This window comes from Porites lutea, chromosome 5 (genome assembly GCF_958299795.1).
Source record: "Porites lutea chromosome 5, jaPorLute2.1, whole genome shotgun sequence".
In the NCBI taxonomy this organism is placed as follows: Eukaryota; Metazoa; Cnidaria; class Anthozoa; order Scleractinia; family Poritidae; genus Porites; species Porites lutea.
In genome coordinates this window covers 32,600,487-32,618,155 of record NC_133205.1, presented here as the reverse complement: position 1 = coordinate 32,618,155, position 17,669 = coordinate 32,600,487, and the positions used below count along the sequence as shown (strand labels likewise).

The following is a 17,669-nucleotide window of genomic DNA, read 5'->3' as shown; positions in this document are numbered from 1 at the left end:
AAGCTCGGCATATGTAGTCGAAAACACCGAGACCGTTAAAGTGCAAAGTGACGTCTATCGGCGATGAAATTCAAAGGAGGGAAATAGCTCCAACAAACAATAAAAATAACAAAGACATCTCTATATTTTTCATAACACAACACCAGCTAAGCATCATTGTCAAACATAAAAACAAAAAGCTTTATTACGAAATGGCAAAATACATGTACAAAAACACCCACTTCTTCACTACAATGGATCCTAAAAGAATTATCAAAATGTCTTAAAAGGTTTTATACGCCGGTTGAGGTCTTACGGCGTGCTATTCTATGACATTTGCTGGCATGTATATTTCAAGTTCGCCAGGCGCGGTTGCGACCGGAAGCCACCATGAGAAACCAATTTTACCTAAAATAATCAGACAAAAAAGCTTTAATAATAGAACCCATTGAATTCAAACATTCATCATATCCTCAAGAGATAATATTTGTGTTTTGATCAGCGAAAAAAGAGCGAATTCAAGAAAAAATGTCCCATCTTCGCAGGACTTAGGATAAAGAAATTGAAACCTGGTCTTGGATCTTAGCGGAGAAAGGACAGAAAATGCGATATTTCAAAACGATCAAACGCATAAAAATCGCGAGGTCGAAAGAGGTCGGAGCGTGGAACTAGTATCAAGCACCCCTTGTCCGCCGATTTAAATAATTTATTAGGGTAAAACCTTCTTAGGATAAAGACAGTTTTCGGTAATTGAAAGTCATCTAAATAAATATTCACTTGCAAGTTAAAACAGCATAGCTTAACAGGGTCGTAAACGAGAGCAATAATGCGTGAAATGACCATGGAACCATTTTACATTATTAATAAGATACCAAAGATTAACAGGGCTCATTGAAACTTACCTTGGATGAGCGGCGTCTTGAAATTTAGGTCGTTGAAAATCTCCCTCGAACGCTCTTTCGACTGCGGAGAGAAGACAGAAATTTGCCGCGAAGCATCATGGGATATATGAAATTCCCCCCTTTGTGCATAAAGTTGGAGTCAACATGGAAAGCAAAAGTTTTCTTTAAACTTCCAAAGGAATCACATGATGTTTCATGTCATCGTAATAGTGTTATTTGGTAATTGACATGATTGACCTTTAGCAGTCGAACCTAAATTCTTCTAAGTTTGCTTTTCTTGGGAAAAAACTCCCTTGATAATTCACTTTTCCTGCCCTAAGACACTTTCAGTCTACTTTCCACCCAACCTATGTCTCTTCTGCATGTTAACAACTTACATAGACATCTGATATGTTCCTGCTCGTGACATGTATTTTGTGAATGATGGATAAGACTATAGGTGTCAGCTCGTCAGCAAAAACCAATTCCTTCCTCGGGTGTGCCTCTTTAGTCAACTTGTCGGACTCTTTCCTCATCGTTAGCCAATTTGTGTAGTTTTCTCTCTACATTTACCGGTGCAAGTGCAGTTCTCGTGATTGTCTTAGAGTCTTAATTTTGGCTAGTACCTGTCCCTTCAGTATTAGACTGATATGCTGGATAGTCAATGCACGATTATTTTCAGAAACGTGACTTTTAATGAACAAGCGATCATCACCTACCTTTATCACATTATTACTTATTGAGTTAGAAACAGTAATTTACTATAATTATAATATCAAAGAAATAACATTAACAATGTGAATTCTACATAAAACTTTCGATCCATCGAAGAAAAACAAAACTTAAGAGCGTGATTTATAATTCTTTCTGTAACGGAAAGGATCTTTTTATATTCTTCTCCAGACTTTGGTCTTGTGGTCTTGTGCAGCAGTGAAAATGAAGAACGTGCTCAAATGGTGGCCGCCCTGGTTGAATACAAAGTGACAGGAATACCAAGATATCCTAAACCAGAGGAGCTAAGACGTTACCTTCGGGACCAGTTTACGGCACCTGAAGGACGGCAGGGCTGTTATCACGGTCAGCACGTGATTTGGAGACCAGCCGCCGACACCATTCGCTCAGGAAAGTAGGTTTTTCGACTTACGCTGAGTTGTTTGACAGTCACACACTCTAGACTAAGCGATGTGTTTGGCTGAACAAAACGTTTTGAACTATAATTTTGTATACGCTGTGTGTGGATTAAATCCAAAAATCGATTATTAAACAAGAAGGCTTGATCAGACCTCTCCAGTGTTTCCAAAAATTATAACATCTGATGCTTTCTTTTTGCAGCTTAAGTGTTCGCCTAGTAACCTCTACTGATTCTGGAGTGGGTAAAAGCTTAGTCGTTCAAAGGTTAGCAGAGCAGGTGTCAAACCTTCCAAACAATCTTCTTATCACGGAGGAGATGAAGGAGCAAAAACGAGATCCACCATTATTGTGCGTGACGATTCCCTTGCACAATGAGCGTGCAAGTGTCGCTGATATCACTGAATATTTCCTTCCGCACGCTCTCCATCCAGATTTGCCTTTGTCTAGGATTTTTCATCTCGATAGTTCTTGCACGGTATGTATTTTCGAGTACCAATGAAGAACTGAACGACTGACTGAGTGACTGCCTAGCATCGGTCTTTAAGTACAACAGCATCTCCCTACGATGGGAATTGAAACACTTAGCAATTACTTGACCTGTTCCTATTTCAGTATTACTATTAATAATAAGCTGATAATATAAGGCTTAGGACAAACGTCGAACTTTTCATGAGACCAACCAAACTCTAATTTTGTCAACGTAAATTAAGTTCAGGTCGTCTGTTGGGTCAGACGTCAAACTAAGGAGGCGTCGAACCAATCAACTGAATCAGACCAAAAAGCAATTTTAATTTTTTTTCCCGAACGAGGCTAAATATACATTGTCATACATTTTTTTACTGGCTAGCTTAGTTCGTCGCAAGTGAAGGTCGATGTTTGTCCCGGAAGCGATCTTTGGACGTTCTCTCCGTCTAAAGCAGACGGATAGAACGTGTTGGACGATCCAAACTCATTCAGACGAACATAACTGAGCCAGACGTCGAACTTTTCAACAACTTAACTCACTAAGTTTGGTTCGTCTCACTAAACGTTCGACGTTTGGCTTAGAGCTAACGCTGTTGAGCTATTCCACCAGAACTCAATAAATCTCTTTTTATATACAGACTGACGTTTACATCAGTTTAGTTATGTGTCTATTATGTGTCACATGTTTTTCCCCCGATTTTCAGGTTATACCTGATATTGACACACTGCTGTTTAACTTGCTCATCCTGGGTGAACTAACAGATAATCGTGGACGTGTTTGGAGACGAAACCCCCATGATTTGTACATCCTGGAAATTACTTACACCTCACCCCAGGTATGTTAGATTGCCATTTACATCCCATTTGTCTATCCTGCTGTTATTCCTCCTCTCCCCTATGATGCCTTTAGAAAGAAAATGACGAATAGACCTATTCGGCTAACTTAATGTTGTACCCAATTCACACGCTTCGGGAATGAAACCTTTTGTTTCAGGAATTTCCATATCATTTAAATGTGAATGCCACATTATAATGCAATGACAATACATAAAGAATCTTAACCCCAGGAGATTTGAATTGGGTTCAACATTGAGTTAGCCGAATAGGTCTATTTGATAACGGATCATAAAAGTTAAATGTTCTTTATTCAATCTTCATCACCACGAGTTATGAAATAAGAATTTTTATATGTTTATCCATTAGAAAGAAGAAACAACAAGCTGCAGGTTTTTCGAACTTCTTCCCACCATTACGTGCTTTCGTCCAATGACGATACTGCCGATCAGAAACCAGAAAGGTAATTCACAGCGAGTTCCACTGATGAATAATTCTTAGTTACTTGCACCCAGTGATCCTAGTGGTTTGTGAAACTGTACTGGATTGCTAAGACAGAAGCATGACTGGCCCTAAAAATATTGTCTAGGAACGCCTTACAGTTTATAGAGGTATAAAACTATTCAAAACAATCAGAGTTTCTCATTGATTAACAACTGTAGTTTGTCCGAGGAGAAGGTAACTAAATTCCATACTCTGAGCAAGTCGATTTCTGAACATTTGGAAGATTACCTATTAAGAAAGACAATTAAAGTAAACAAAACAGTTTTAGCGAAAGGCAAACAATGTAAAAAAGCAACTTTATTCTCTTTGACAGTACTAGCTGTTTTAGAAATATTTTCCCCGTTCACCTCGATTTCAAACAGATATTGATATTTTTTCAATCAGTCCGTTCATTCATTTATTTTTCTTCATGCGTGAGTGTCAGACGACGCTCTCATGTTGATAGGGCATTAATGACGCGTTCGATAGAACAAATGCTAAAACACTATAATAATAGCTGTTTGTAAATAATACTTACTTGCTTAAGCCTCAGTAATAACTATGCCTTGACTATCGTGTCTTAAAACCAGATGAAAGTCCTCTCTTTGATGATGAAGAGTTCAAAAGCGAGGCAGTGCAACGTGTGTGGCAGTATCTTCGACGATTTAATGAAGATCCGCGTGAAATACAGGACTTTGAATTTATGCCTCAAAGAACGGAAGGCAGTCCACTGGAATGTTTAAAGGTCTTGCTCAGGTTGGTATAATTTTTTTTTCGCGACCTACTCATTCACAGAAGCCTTTTATTATTTTATGTTATGAGTGCTGTTGGTGAAAAAAAAAAACATTTTATGAATTGTTTGTTGCAATGGTCAGCGCGCATTCATGACGAAAATTTATTCAACTGGTTCCTCATAATCCACTACTGTGTCCTTGTTAGTGGACTTCATCTTTTACGATAACCTCAACTTGTTTTACAATGACAGATTTGCCTTTGACTCTTGCGTTACCCGAATAACCGAACAACGGTGATTTTGTATCCTTAATATAACCTCATGGCAATTTGTAGCTTTCTCGGACCACTGTGTAAAATGTACCCCACAAATGTCTATTTATTCGGTCGAATAAAATTCATTTTTACCATTATTTTCACGTTTTGTCTCTCGCTGTCCATAGGAACTGTGGCGTTCATAACCCATCATGGTTCGAGCTGCGGCAATTTGTTAGCTTTCTTAATCACCAACTTCTGGACTGCGAGCAAAGTGTGTACTGTAAATCAGAATTTACTGGGGACACTTTGGAAGGTTTTCGAATTTTTGTAGTGAGATTTATGATCATTATGTCAAAGGTGAGAGTAACTGTAGGGTGCTTTAGATGATTGATGAGGTAATTCTGGATATACTAGCAAATGAGGCACTAAATACACCCAAAAATGCTTTAGATGAGACAATCCTAAACATACAAGGCAAAGTAAAACATATTTAGTAAACTTGTCAAAATTTTTGAACTAGAACTTTACTTTAGTTTCAGATTCAGGTCAGTTTAGTTTTTTGTTCACACTTCATATAATATGAGTAACATAGGAATAAGTAACAATTAAGAGATGAAAATATACGAGTAAACGGCTTTGAGAGAAATGTACGGTGGTCAGAGGAGCACAGCTTTCAAGCTAACAACCGAAGGAAAATTATCTAAAACGAACCCAACACATTTTCAGTTTCATGCATTGAATCATTATTTCTTACCGTTATTTATCAAACACAAAATACAATGCTGGACTAGTCTGACAAGACTCAGGGCTAGGTTGTTCGAAGCTGGGTTGAGGTAAACCAGGGTTAGTGCAAGCCTCCCGCGCAAACGACCTTCGTCACGCGTTCGTGCCCCACGAACGTCTGCTGAACGGAAAGATAAATTCCTTTCCCATTGTTCGCAAATATCGGCTGGAGATCACATGCAGATTATCGAAGATTCAATCGGCGCTGTTCAAGTCAAAGTGTTGACAAGCCAAACAGATACGTACAAGCTCTCTAGAGTGTGATACGTGACCAAAGATTTTTGCTTCTGACAAGAATATAGGAGATAAGCGTTGGCTTTTTGCATATTTCTTTCTGTAAATGCTGGATTAGATGTCATTTGCTCATAAAGTTGTTCTTTGGGTGATGTAACAGCGGGGTTACCTTGTAAGTCTGAAAAAAAGGCAGAATTTTTTTCACACGTTATTGTTTTTTTTTCAACGAGATTCTGAGGGTAACCACTAGTATAACGCTTGTAAGTTAACTGAGTACTTTGTTCTAAAACTGTAAGGTCTTCACCTTTCATGCGACCTTTCTGAACTGTTCTGGAGCTGTATAAAAAGTCAAGCGCTAAATTTCTCAAGGTCCAAAGTGCACTTCCCAGATCTGGAAGTCTGCTGTGATTGGTCTACGTTTTTTCTGCTCAAGTCAGCAGACGTTCGTGGGGCAGGAACGCGTGACGAACCCCTAAGAACGTCCGCGTGGGAGTCTAGGTTAGTGCGAAATTTGAAAGCAGGTATGAGGGCTCAAAAAGCAAATTCAGTTTAGTTCTCTTTGCCTACAATTTGATGATTGGATACTCTAAAAAGAATAGAGAAAATTATTCTAGAGAGTGCTTTTGATAAAAAGAAAAAGAAACCTGGATTAAAACGTATCCCCGGGTTAGCGCTAACCGTCGTTCGAACAACTGGGCCTAGGAGACTAGACTGGACGGAAGAAGGCGAAAGAGCACAGGGGTTCACTCGACTCAATACCGGGGGTCTGGTTCACACGCTTATGATGGACTCCGTTCAATCTGAACTATCCTTCTCCAATCCCTAGCATTGCAGCTAGCCAGATTTCACGCTTAAAACGACGTCATGTCTTTGTTACTAGGATTTTTCCTTACGGTCATTACAAGAAACAGATGAAAGAGGCATGCAGCAGACAGATGATGAAAGTGACATTCGTCCCCTACAACTACGGCGGTCCTGGGAACAAAGGTAAGATACGTCGATCTATTACTAGCTAGAAATACGTGTATCGCAGAACCTCCCACACTTGTTATATGGAGTCCCTTGCAGGGAGGAGAATTATTTCTCCTGGCAGGCAGGCATCACACACTAATATCCCGATGACATATTAATAAACCTCGCCGCCAGGGCGCTTCGCTCGGAATTAATGTGAAATATAATGTACATGTTATAATGTTTCTCTTTCGCGTTTACTTCATAGAACCTGTCTGTCAATGTTCTAAACTTTTAGAAATTATCTTCCCATTAGCTCAGTGTTAGAAAAATCTTATCTTCAAGTACTGAGTTACTCGAAACTCCCATGTGATTGTAATAACACTGCTTAAGTCGCCTGCTATTGAAATTCATCCTTGGCTATACTGATTTTTGATTGCAGTACTCATCCGTATCTATTTTTCCATCCGGATCATGTGACCCTTTCTTTTCTTGGATTCAAAGTTGATGAAGATGGAAATGCTGAGTTCTTGGACCCTCAAACTGGAGAAATTATTCAAAAAAGTTTAATGCCACGACGTCTTCGCACGGGACTTTATGTACAAAATGTGGACCTGAACCACGACTTTGAGAGCAAGAATAAGTAAGTTTGTGACGGCCCAGATAGAAGATTCTCATTTATATGGATACCTGCATGATACCCTCCTGTTTTTACACTAGCAAACTAATTAAGGGGGCAGTTTTTAAATTTCTTTTCTTTTCTTTAGCAACGCTATATCGCTAACAAAATATAGGGTATCGTATCACTAATTTCACTTTTAATCCTAAATAGTATGCACGAAGGAGATGGTTTTTCAGTAAAACCCTCTGGAAAAAGCCCATTTCATTTGCTAAGTGACTGGTCTGGCCGGCCGGCCACTTCTGACAAATGGAAAGCGCCTTAAGTCATGCACCAAGTATTTAAACCCAGTCAGCAAAAACAGCACACATGCCCCGTTTTGCAACAAGTTCTTGTTTTGCAGTTATAACTTGACCGATAACTGTTTGTTTCTAGACGTGAAATAATGGAAACTTTGTGTAAGGTCATGGGCCTGGACTGGGGGATGATTGACCCTGATAAATCTTATGAGCTGACTGGAGACAATGCTAAGAAAATTCTAGCCATACACATGCGATTCAGATGTAACATCCCTGTAATCATCATGGGCGAAACAGGATGTGGAAAGACACGCCTTATTCGTTACATGTGTGGTCTACAGACAGGGGGACTGAAATGCAAAAACCTGCTGTTGATGAAGGTAATAGATTATAATGTAACTAGAAAAGAGTTAAGACTTAAGCGAAAAAGCACCTAAAAAATTAGCAATAATGTGAAAAAGACGACGTGAGTGTGGGACAAAGAGCAGCTCATCTGATTTTACCAAGAACCACTCTGACGCCGCAACTACTGACACTAAAGAGAAAATCATGTGGACCTAAGCCATTTTACGGGTGATGTCTGAAATGCTTCCTGCTGAATATTACTTGGGTCAACAATGTCGAAAGCACTTGAACAAGGATAAACATCGAAATTTGGCAAGCTTTGACACCTTTGATTTCGGTGAAGAAATGTGAACATTGAGTTTAACAATAACTGATCATGAGAAATAATCGTTGCCGGATTAGTTCCTGCAATTGTCTTTAAGATTGTAGACGCTGGAAAAGTGTTTATCTGTTAAATATTCCTCATGCAAGGAATAACAGGAGAGTGAGGATAAATCAGATAGAAAAACAAAAGCTGGAACTCCATTACGGTGTCTGGGAGATCAAGGGCTCGAATCCTTTTACAGACCCGGGTTACGAGGTTAACTGCGAAGAAGATGAATACGTAATTCTTTAATTGGGCCGTCGATAAAACAAATCAGTGTTTTTATACTATCTTTTTTTGTGAATCACCTGTACCGCTTGCAACGACCGGTACAAGAGACATGAATCAGAGTGCATATTTCGGCCTATTGATAAAATGAATTTGTCCTTGCAGAGTCACCCTATTCGACGTTTCACTAATGACATAGAAGGTTAAAAACCCTCTATATGATAGCCTTAGTAAGTTATATATCGTTTTGATGGACGTTTGAAATTTTCTTTTCTAAAGATTCATGGTGGGACAACTTTCAAAGACATTGAAAGAAATGTTGTTCACGCAGAGGAGATGGCCGTCCGCAACGCACAACGTGGCTTTGACACCGTTCTGTTTTTTGACGAAGCTAACACCACTGAAGCTTTGGGCATGATCAAGGAAATCATGATCGATCGGAGATGCAATGGGCGTCCACTCTCTTTGAAGAGTAACCGTCTGAAATTCATTGTTGCTTGCAACCCATATCGAAAGTGAGTCTTCTGCTTGTATGTTTACAGGATACATATACGTGCATAAAAGGAAGTATCAATGTTCTATATTGGGACTTGGTGAATGCTTAGTAATGGTAACCGCCTTAAAATATAGCCAACGTAGAATTGTCTTTAAAATGCTTACCTCATAATTTTGAATAAGCTACAGGAATTTGGGTTTGTTATTAGCCTTAGTCTTAAGCATGTAATAGAAACAGGAGTAAATGTTTTAGTTAAAATTATAAAGTTAACACCTCTTCTAATACTAGGCATACCGATGAAATGATAAAGAAACTGGAGTCAGCAGGACTGGGATACCGTGTAAGAGCTGACCAAACAACAGAACGCATTGGTAAGGTTAATCATCTGTTTACGATCATCCTGCTTATGTTAGAGCATTTTAAGTTAAGGTATTTCCCTTGAAAATGTTGTTCTATCTCGATCTTTTTCTCCTATTTAACAGGATTAATAGTCATTTAATTTACAGGACACTGGCATAAAAATGAGGGCACCCCGCCTCTTCTTAGAGTGTGTGTCCTTTTTTCTATTATTTCCAAAAACTATGAATGTTTCTGAAACTCTGAAACCTAGAGCCTATTAATTTGTTTGGGCTAAAATCATTTGCTGAAGTGTTTTCAAATTGACCTGTCTTGCAAATGACGTAAGAAAACTGGACCCTTACATCTTACCAAAACCCTTTAGCCACCTTTGATTTGGCATTATTATCCGTAGCAGGCGATGAGCAGTATCACATTGACTTCTCTTAAATTTTAAACATTAACAGGTGAAATTCCCTTGCGTCAGCTGGTGTATCGAGTTCACGCACTACCAGAGAGTATGCGCAGTCTTGTATGGGATTTTGGACGCCTACAGCCAGACGTGGAAGAGAAGTACATTTGTCAGATTGTAAAGCGTTATGTAAGTAAACGATAAATGGTAAAAATAGTGGATTAGGACCTATCGATGAGATTGCACATTACAATCAACATCATAAAATGCACAGCATCAACAGTTTCTAAAATTTTTTGAATTACCCCCGCACACGGTAATTACACACATTCTACGTTTCTACAGGTACTAGACGAACAGCACTTTCAGGGAGACGACGGTTTGGTCAAAACTATAGCAAGGATCTTGTCAGTGTCACAGCAGTTCATGGGAAAGAGAAAGGTGGAGCAAACGTTTTTAAATTGTTTCATTAGAATTTGTTCGTTCGTATAAGCAAACGTTGGAGACTGAAGCATGTTATTCCTGTGGTACCTGTCTTATCGTTGCATTGACGGATCGCAAACTTTGAAAAAATACATGTCTCCTTCACGATGTCAGTGTCCTTTTAATTTGATTTTATTTTAATTTTTACATTTTTGTCTTCATTATAGGATGAATGCAGTTTCGTCAGCCTTAGAGATGTGAAACGAGCTATGGAGGTCATGGTCTGGTTTTATGAACACTACAAATATTTTGCGCTTTTGGTGCAAAGTGAAGATCAGGAAAGTAAAGAAAGAAGAGACAGTGAAGAAGACGAGGACGATAAAGAAGAAACGCCACATGTCCATTCGTTTGGGAAAAAAGTAGAGCTTTTAGATGAAATGCCCATGCCTCAAGAAGAACTTTCTGATTCCCGCATCCCATTGCCTGACGACGAATTTTTGTATGTAGATGGAATATCCATGCCAAAAGCAAGACATTTTGAATCCGGTATCTCGCTGCCTGTAGAAGACATGGATGATTCGGCGAATTTCACTGAGGTAATGGAACCGGTTAATGTTGCATTGCACTAACGCAAGTTGTTTAAGGCCCGATTTAATATAAAGTACACCACGAGGAAATAGCCCAAGTCATCCGCAAATTGGAAATAATAAAAAGGAAAGAACAAAATAACATGGCTTGTAAGCCCTTAGCGAATAGCTTAACACGCACAAGCGAGAAGGCCAAATGCGAAAACAAAGCGAAATCTTTCACTTGTCCGATTTACATCGTCCTTCCCGTTGCATGGACAGCCGTAAGCCTGGTACATTTCTCAAAACACTTTGATTAAGACGTAGTCATCGTATCGGATTTTCAATATTTGGAAATCACAACATATTGTGTGGATATTGTTTTCTTGAGTATGGGGAAAGTTTTTGGTTGTTTTTGCAGCGAATAGCCGTGGTTATGCATGCGTCTCATTTTCTTATTTACTACAGCCTGAGGAAACACTTGGAGATGACCTCGACCCAATCACTTGGTCACTAATTATGGCTCTTGGAGTTTGTTACCAAGCGCGATTACAAAACCGAGACGAATATCGACAGGAAGTGGCAAAAGTATTCAGTCCTCCATGCAGGCTTCCTGGCGGTCCAGACAGAATAGAGACAGAGATCACTCGGTTAGTTTTTTACCTTGAAGCTCAGACTGACTTTATTTTCATAGTAGCAGTGTTTGTAACAAAATGGTAACTTTAGATTGCTGAAAGCTGTATTTAAACTTTCAGTTGCAATTGACAACACAGTTTAGTTTACCTATTTCTAAACTACCAGTCCTATAAAGACATTCAATAGCCCGAAGAATTTTTTCAAGTTTCTCTTGACTGTGGCAACGTCTTTACTATAATTTACATGAGATAAGGTACCACCCTAGTTTTTACTTCGTCTTCCTAAATTTTATCAGTTTATAAAATTTATTGAGCTCAGTCCGACCTTTTATATTTAATTTAGATTAAGACATATAATATAAGAAACTCATGATGTCGGACTGAGCTCAATTTACCAACGGATAGGCCAGTTAAACTAGATGAAATGAAGATTTGACAAAGTCGTTTTACTAAGTCGTCGGAATAAATGGTGAAAGTTTAAGGGATAGAATTAATTTATTCCCCTTTTCTGTGTTACTAGTTTTTCCCGTCAATGATATTCGATGTACTGAGTAAACCCCTAGCCCCTACTACAATTTCTGAATTTCATGTCCTCTATTTCATGTAGTGCGGTTACTAATCCTACCCTGAATGCCAAAGATCCCGCTTACAAGCGGCGAGCTAAGAAGCATAAAGAGCGAATTACTGAACTGTGCTGCTCAATCACGTCGTCCAAAAAAAAAGAGAAAAAGAAAACGTCTGGCACTCAGGGTATTCGATTGCACGCATGTAGTGGTAAGCTACTATATGACTAGCTATTTTGACAATATTTTCCTTCGTAAAGCTGTCAACAAGCTGTAATGAAGGAACTCAAGCTTGGCCCTAACATTGCCCGCAACACAGCATTAAGCGAGAACGTGTTCATGATGTTGGTGTGCATTGAACTCAGAATTCCACTGTTTGTAGTTGGTAAACCAGGCAGCTCCAAATCTTTAGCAAAGACTGTTGTGGCTGATAACATGCAAGGTGAACGATCATCATCAGAGCTGTTTAAAAATTTTAAACAGGTGAGTCAGAAATTTGGTAGTCCTCTTGCCAGGTTTGCAAGTCTTCACAGTTTCTTTCAATTAGGTATAATACAACCGAGTATAGTACAGTATATAAATGTAATATACCCTCCACGGTTTTTCCACGGTTTAATAGGGACGAATTTTCATCGTCTCAAAACTAGCAAACGTACAAAGTCTTAGGATGATACGTCCAAAGCGACGAAGTTATTACTACACAAGGTCGCGAATCTTCACTGAGATTTTTTCGGGAGGAGCGCGAACTTGCCTCCCATCATGCAAACTTTTGTAAACTTTTTTGCAAAGTTATATCTTCGTTAATTTTTAACAAATCACTTTCAAACTTTGTACGTTTACTGCAGTGATTTTAAGGCGTTCTGATGGATGTTTGCTTACTCGTCCCCGTCAAAAGTTGAAAAAGCACTAGACACAACACTAAGTGCAGTTACCAGCATGGTGAACCACACGAGGACTTATTTGTGTTTCCGTCGTTTAAAACAGATTCAGCTGATTTCGTATCAGTGCAGTCCTCAGTCTACCCCTGAAGGTATAATGGCAACCTTCCAACAATGCAGCGAGCTTCAAGACCGCAAACGGGCAGAGACAATTTACGACAAGTTTGCCTCGGTGGTAGTGCTCGATGAGGTGGGACTTGCAGAGGATTCCCCAAAAATGCCCCTAAAGACGTTACATCCTCTGCTGGAGGACAGCGATAAAACTCAAGATGACGTCATTGAAACTGAAGAAAGTTTTTCTCGCGTTGCTTTCATTGGCCTATCAAACTGGGCATTGGACCCTGCCAAGATGAACCGTGGAATTATGCTGTCTCGTGGTGAACCTTCTGAAAATGAGCTTGAAGAAACTGCCAGGTATTTCTTCTGTATGTTAAGATTTTTGTGTGATAGCAACAGGTAATGCGTCAGAAGGGGGGAAGTGTGTTACAAAAAGAAACACAATTGTACAGGAGCAATAACCTTTCCAAAGGTGTTAGGGAAATGCCGGGCATGATGACTATGCAGTCTATTTATTTAATCTCTTTCACACGGTTACAATACTAAGATAAGAATAGGACAAAATATACATTTGAACAAAATTGCAAGAACGAAAGACGATGGTGCGGAACGCAAAACAGAGAAGACAAAAATATATTTGCAGGAGTAGGAAAAGAAAGCCCAAAGCTACACCAAAATTGTCTTTCAAAAACTGTACGACTTCAGTCGATTCCCTAGTTTTTAGCAATATCTCATGAAGGTGTTCGCGGGATTATTATTTTATACATTGTTTTTTTAACTTTATAGAGGGATTTGTGGTGGTGACTCTGACGTTATGCCTTGGCTAGAGAATTTAATACCTCCTTTAGTCACCGCCTACCGTGACCTCTACCAAAGACAGAAAAACATAGCAAGATTACAGCATGGAAAGAAAGACGAGTTTTTCGGCCTTAGGGACTTCTACAGGTGTGTTGTTTAGCTTGAATTACAAATCTTATCGATGCTGATCAAGTTTGTAAGGATTGTGGTCTGTCTGTGTTGATTATGATGCGCCAGTAGTAACGCATTGTTTTTGTTTTGTTTTTTTTTTATGCCTTAAACAGTGTACATAAGGTTTCTTCCTGAAATTCACCTGACACTGTGGGTAGATTTTATTTCTATACCTCGTTGAAAATCATTTTGGTAGTTATTGTAAAGGAATGTTAATTATATTTGTCTCTTATTATCTCAGCCTTGTGAAGATGGTCTTCCACATTGCAAAGAAACAGAGACGTTCTCCAAACTGGCAAGAGCTTGAACATGCAATTAAAAGAAATTTCGGCGGATTACTGGAGGAGGATTTTGTCCCCGTGAAAATTATTAAGCAACACCTTCGTTTTCCACCCGAATTTCTACAGGTTAGATTTACATTTTTAAATACTGCAAGTAAAAGCAACGCAAGAAAACAGACAATCATTTCATAATCATGGCTTCCTATGCTTCTTGATTTATCGGCTATTCTTTTTACTTCACTAAAGGTATTTTATTTCCGTTTAATAACTACAGTCGAACTTCCACTAACATCCACCTCTCCATAACGGCCACCTTTCTACAACAGCCGCTTTTTTGGCGGACAGTCCTTACATTGACTTGTTTAAACCTCTCCACAACGGCCACTTTCCTCTCTCCCCAAGAAGGCCATTTAGGAGAGATTCAGACAAATGTATGTGATAATAGAAGTACATTATGTTATAATACTAAATGAGACATTTCTGCAATTTGATTGGCTCAGAGCAGTGGTATTTAATAGCATAATTTGTACGTGATATTTGGCATTAATACCACTCGTGATATTTCGAAATTGCCTCAAATTTCACTCGCCTAACGGCTCGTGAAATTACGTATAACAATTTCGAAATATCACTCGTGGTATTTATGCCAAATATCACTACAAATCATGCTATTACCTATACAAATTAATCCAACGACAGTCCAAACAGGCTCACCTTTGTTAGAGAAATTTTTTTAATTCAATTATTTCAAAATTCTTAAACATGCAGCCCTCTTACTTATAAAATTTTCGTAACAAAACTGAATTTTTAAATGTTCATTCTTTTGTATTTTTATCAAACTATATTTAAGAATTTTTCATTTTCCTTTTTTTGCCCTTTGAGGACCGTAATTCAGGTGATGGAAAGCTTGTATTTTATAAACATTTTAAGCCAGAGAACGTTTTTTAACATTTGATCAAGCCTGGCTGCGGCACTGCTATCTTTTCAAGTTTACAGTTATACCTATTTCCATAATAATTCTGAATATATTTTTTAAAAAGTTTGTATATCGTGTATCACAGCGCAGAAAGTCATACCATGCCAACATTAAAGTATTACCGAACTAATGCGATGATAGGTGTTTCATCGCTTTACATCTGCCTCATATTGTAGGTGGCTCTTGCTTGCCATATTCTTACGGGCTTAAAATACGATTTTTTGTGTTAACAAGGATAAACAAGGCACTTTTTTAATATGTATAGGTCGAAAAATTTTCTTAGACTAGCGGTTTCAACGTCACCAAAGGTTTGATATCATTCGATCCAAATTTTTCTTCCTTTGTATTGGCCCAGAGCGCACCACGTGACCTAAAAATAATTGCCTATAAATAATGGTCTGCTCATGCGCAATGTCGTTCAACTGTGTTCTGCTGCAGATAATAGACTGCCCATGAGTAAATGAAACCACTCTTTCCTCTTTCTTGTGATCACTCTTGTGTAAAAATGTAGGAGCGCTTCGCTTTCCAAAGATTATCACTATAAAACAAACTTGAATGAATGATAAAACAATTACTGGATTCGGTTATCACAAAATATCGTGATTTGTCAGTGGCGAGTAGATCAATTATTTGCCGACGCCGTAAATGTTAATTACTCTCCTTTGCCTACAGGATGAGGAGGACCACCTGGGTCTTGACAATCTGAGCCTCATTCGGGACAGCTTGAGTGGCGGAAGCTTAATGGGGTGAGTTGATAGTAGTCTGAAATGTTCAATGCATTCCTCACTTGCTGTATTCGTGATGGTTGTTCTCCTGACAAGCCTTTTTTTACCGCATATTTAATCCTCAAATGAAATATCGCTGTCAGTTTGTCCTCGTGAAAAAATTGACTGACTTATTTGTCGTGTACCGATAACCCGCTTTATGCACTTATGTTTACTCCAACTAGCTAGACGAATTCCATTTTACTGTGTCACTCTCTATTATTATTATTATTATTATTATTATTATTATTATTATTATTATTATTATTATTGTTATTATTATTATTGTTATTATTTTTTGTGAAGGATAGTCGTTTCAAAACTTTCATCTGATGCAAGCAACGAATCCACGGTGTAGCTAGTAAGCAACTTGACAAGCAGATCCAGTTTTCATTCTCTTTGATTTTTGCGTCTCCCAGCACACTCTCCCTTCTTTAACAGTAACGTTATTTGTAAATGTCAACTATCATTTCCAATGCTCTTTTCTTTTACTTGATCTTTTCAATATTATGTTTCTTTATAGAGAGGGCCGCTATTTGCTGATTATGACTGAAAATTTTGCGGCTTTACCAAGAATTAAGCAGCTTTTGCTTGAATTGGACAAAGAAGAGCCATATGTTATTTTTGGCAGCAGTTTCCCAAAGGACCAGTTGTTCACTCAGGCAAGGGTTAATTTCATTCCCAATTTGTATTAAAAGAAGGTCTTTGCTTCAGAAAGAGCCCTCTTTAAGCACATTACTGGTAAGTCACGTGGTTGTTTTCCATTCCTCCAATGATTTCCCGTAGTTTGCGACCCGTTTTTTGCGCTTAGTTTCCCCATCAGTCTTGAAAAAGTGTTAAAAATAAAATTGTCTCGAAAAAAAGACCACTTAACTTCCTCCTTCCTTCCTCCTAATGATGCGTGGGCAATTTTATTATCACAGGTCTGCCGTAACATAAACCGCGTCAAGATGTGTATGGAAACAGGCAGGACTGTGATACTGTTAAATCTTGACAATCTCTACGAAAGCCTTTACGATGCTCTAAATCAGGTCAGTTGAAAAATTTCAAATCTAAGGAATTCACAGACAATTTGAAACGTTACTGTTCGATAAAGAAATGAAGGACCCCTTTGTGATTTTTAAGACAAATGAGACCTATTAGCTTGCCATGTTGTTTCCGTGGATGAAATTGGAATGGCAGTTTGGGGGCAAGGTGCTCAAGTGTAACTTCCTGTGGCATGTGTTACTTTTACTACTTAGTTATTCTGACTAATACCAAAGAGTATGCCTAATTGTCATTTTATTTACATAGTACTACGTCACTTTCGGTGGAGAGAAATATGTTGATCTTGGGCTGGGAAACCACCGGGTAAAGTGCCGTGTTCACAAAGATTTCAGGTAACAACTGAACCTTTGGATAGGAAAATTGATAGGAACATTGTGTATCTTGTGATTATGCTGAAAATTTTGGATAAAACGCCAAGGCTCGCCCGTGACATTGGGAAAAACTGCCTAGAGTTTATTGAGAACGCAAAAAAAACCATTTTGTTTTTTATTTTTGTAACAATGTCGATTTTTTAGTGACTTATGCTGGTAACTTTATCGTCCAAAGTCTCATGCTCTAAGAATTGCGCCAGGAAAAGGCCAAAAAAATAGTATTACTTAGTATAACATCTTCAGTATCCT

General features: G+C 38.5%; 1 protein-coding gene across 1 annotated transcript in view; it reads left to right on the top strand.

Annotated features, from left to right (window-relative positions):
• The window catches only part of LOC140938248 (E3 ubiquitin-protein ligase rnf213-alpha-like), an 81,839-nt gene that overhangs the window by 36,789 nt on the left and 27,381 nt on the right, over window positions 1-17,669 (top strand). Inside the window, exons 25-47 of the mRNA XM_073387755.1 lie at window positions 1,764-1,986; window positions 2,193-2,466; window positions 3,161-3,292; window positions 3,660-3,753; window positions 4,364-4,529; window positions 4,949-5,120; window positions 6,661-6,767; window positions 7,174-7,374; window positions 7,786-8,029; window positions 8,866-9,101; window positions 9,371-9,453; window positions 9,886-10,019; window positions 10,176-10,271; window positions 10,481-10,849; window positions 11,288-11,469; window positions 12,278-12,500; window positions 13,002-13,369; window positions 13,799-13,957; window positions 14,223-14,388; window positions 15,911-15,984; window positions 16,526-16,664; window positions 16,926-17,033; window positions 17,296-17,381. Of these exons, the coding sequence (XP_073243856.1) occupies window positions 1,764-1,986; window positions 2,193-2,466; window positions 3,161-3,292; window positions 3,660-3,753; window positions 4,364-4,529; window positions 4,949-5,120; window positions 6,661-6,767; window positions 7,174-7,374; window positions 7,786-8,029; window positions 8,866-9,101; window positions 9,371-9,453; window positions 9,886-10,019; window positions 10,176-10,271; window positions 10,481-10,849; window positions 11,288-11,469; window positions 12,278-12,500; window positions 13,002-13,369; window positions 13,799-13,957; window positions 14,223-14,388; window positions 15,911-15,984; window positions 16,526-16,664; window positions 16,926-17,033; window positions 17,296-17,381 (4,036 nt within the window). The remainder of the gene's footprint in view (window positions 1-1,763; window positions 1,987-2,192; window positions 2,467-3,160; window positions 3,293-3,659; window positions 3,754-4,363; window positions 4,530-4,948; window positions 5,121-6,660; window positions 6,768-7,173; window positions 7,375-7,785; window positions 8,030-8,865; window positions 9,102-9,370; window positions 9,454-9,885; window positions 10,020-10,175; window positions 10,272-10,480; window positions 10,850-11,287; window positions 11,470-12,277; window positions 12,501-13,001; window positions 13,370-13,798; window positions 13,958-14,222; window positions 14,389-15,910; window positions 15,985-16,525; window positions 16,665-16,925; window positions 17,034-17,295; window positions 17,382-17,669) is intronic.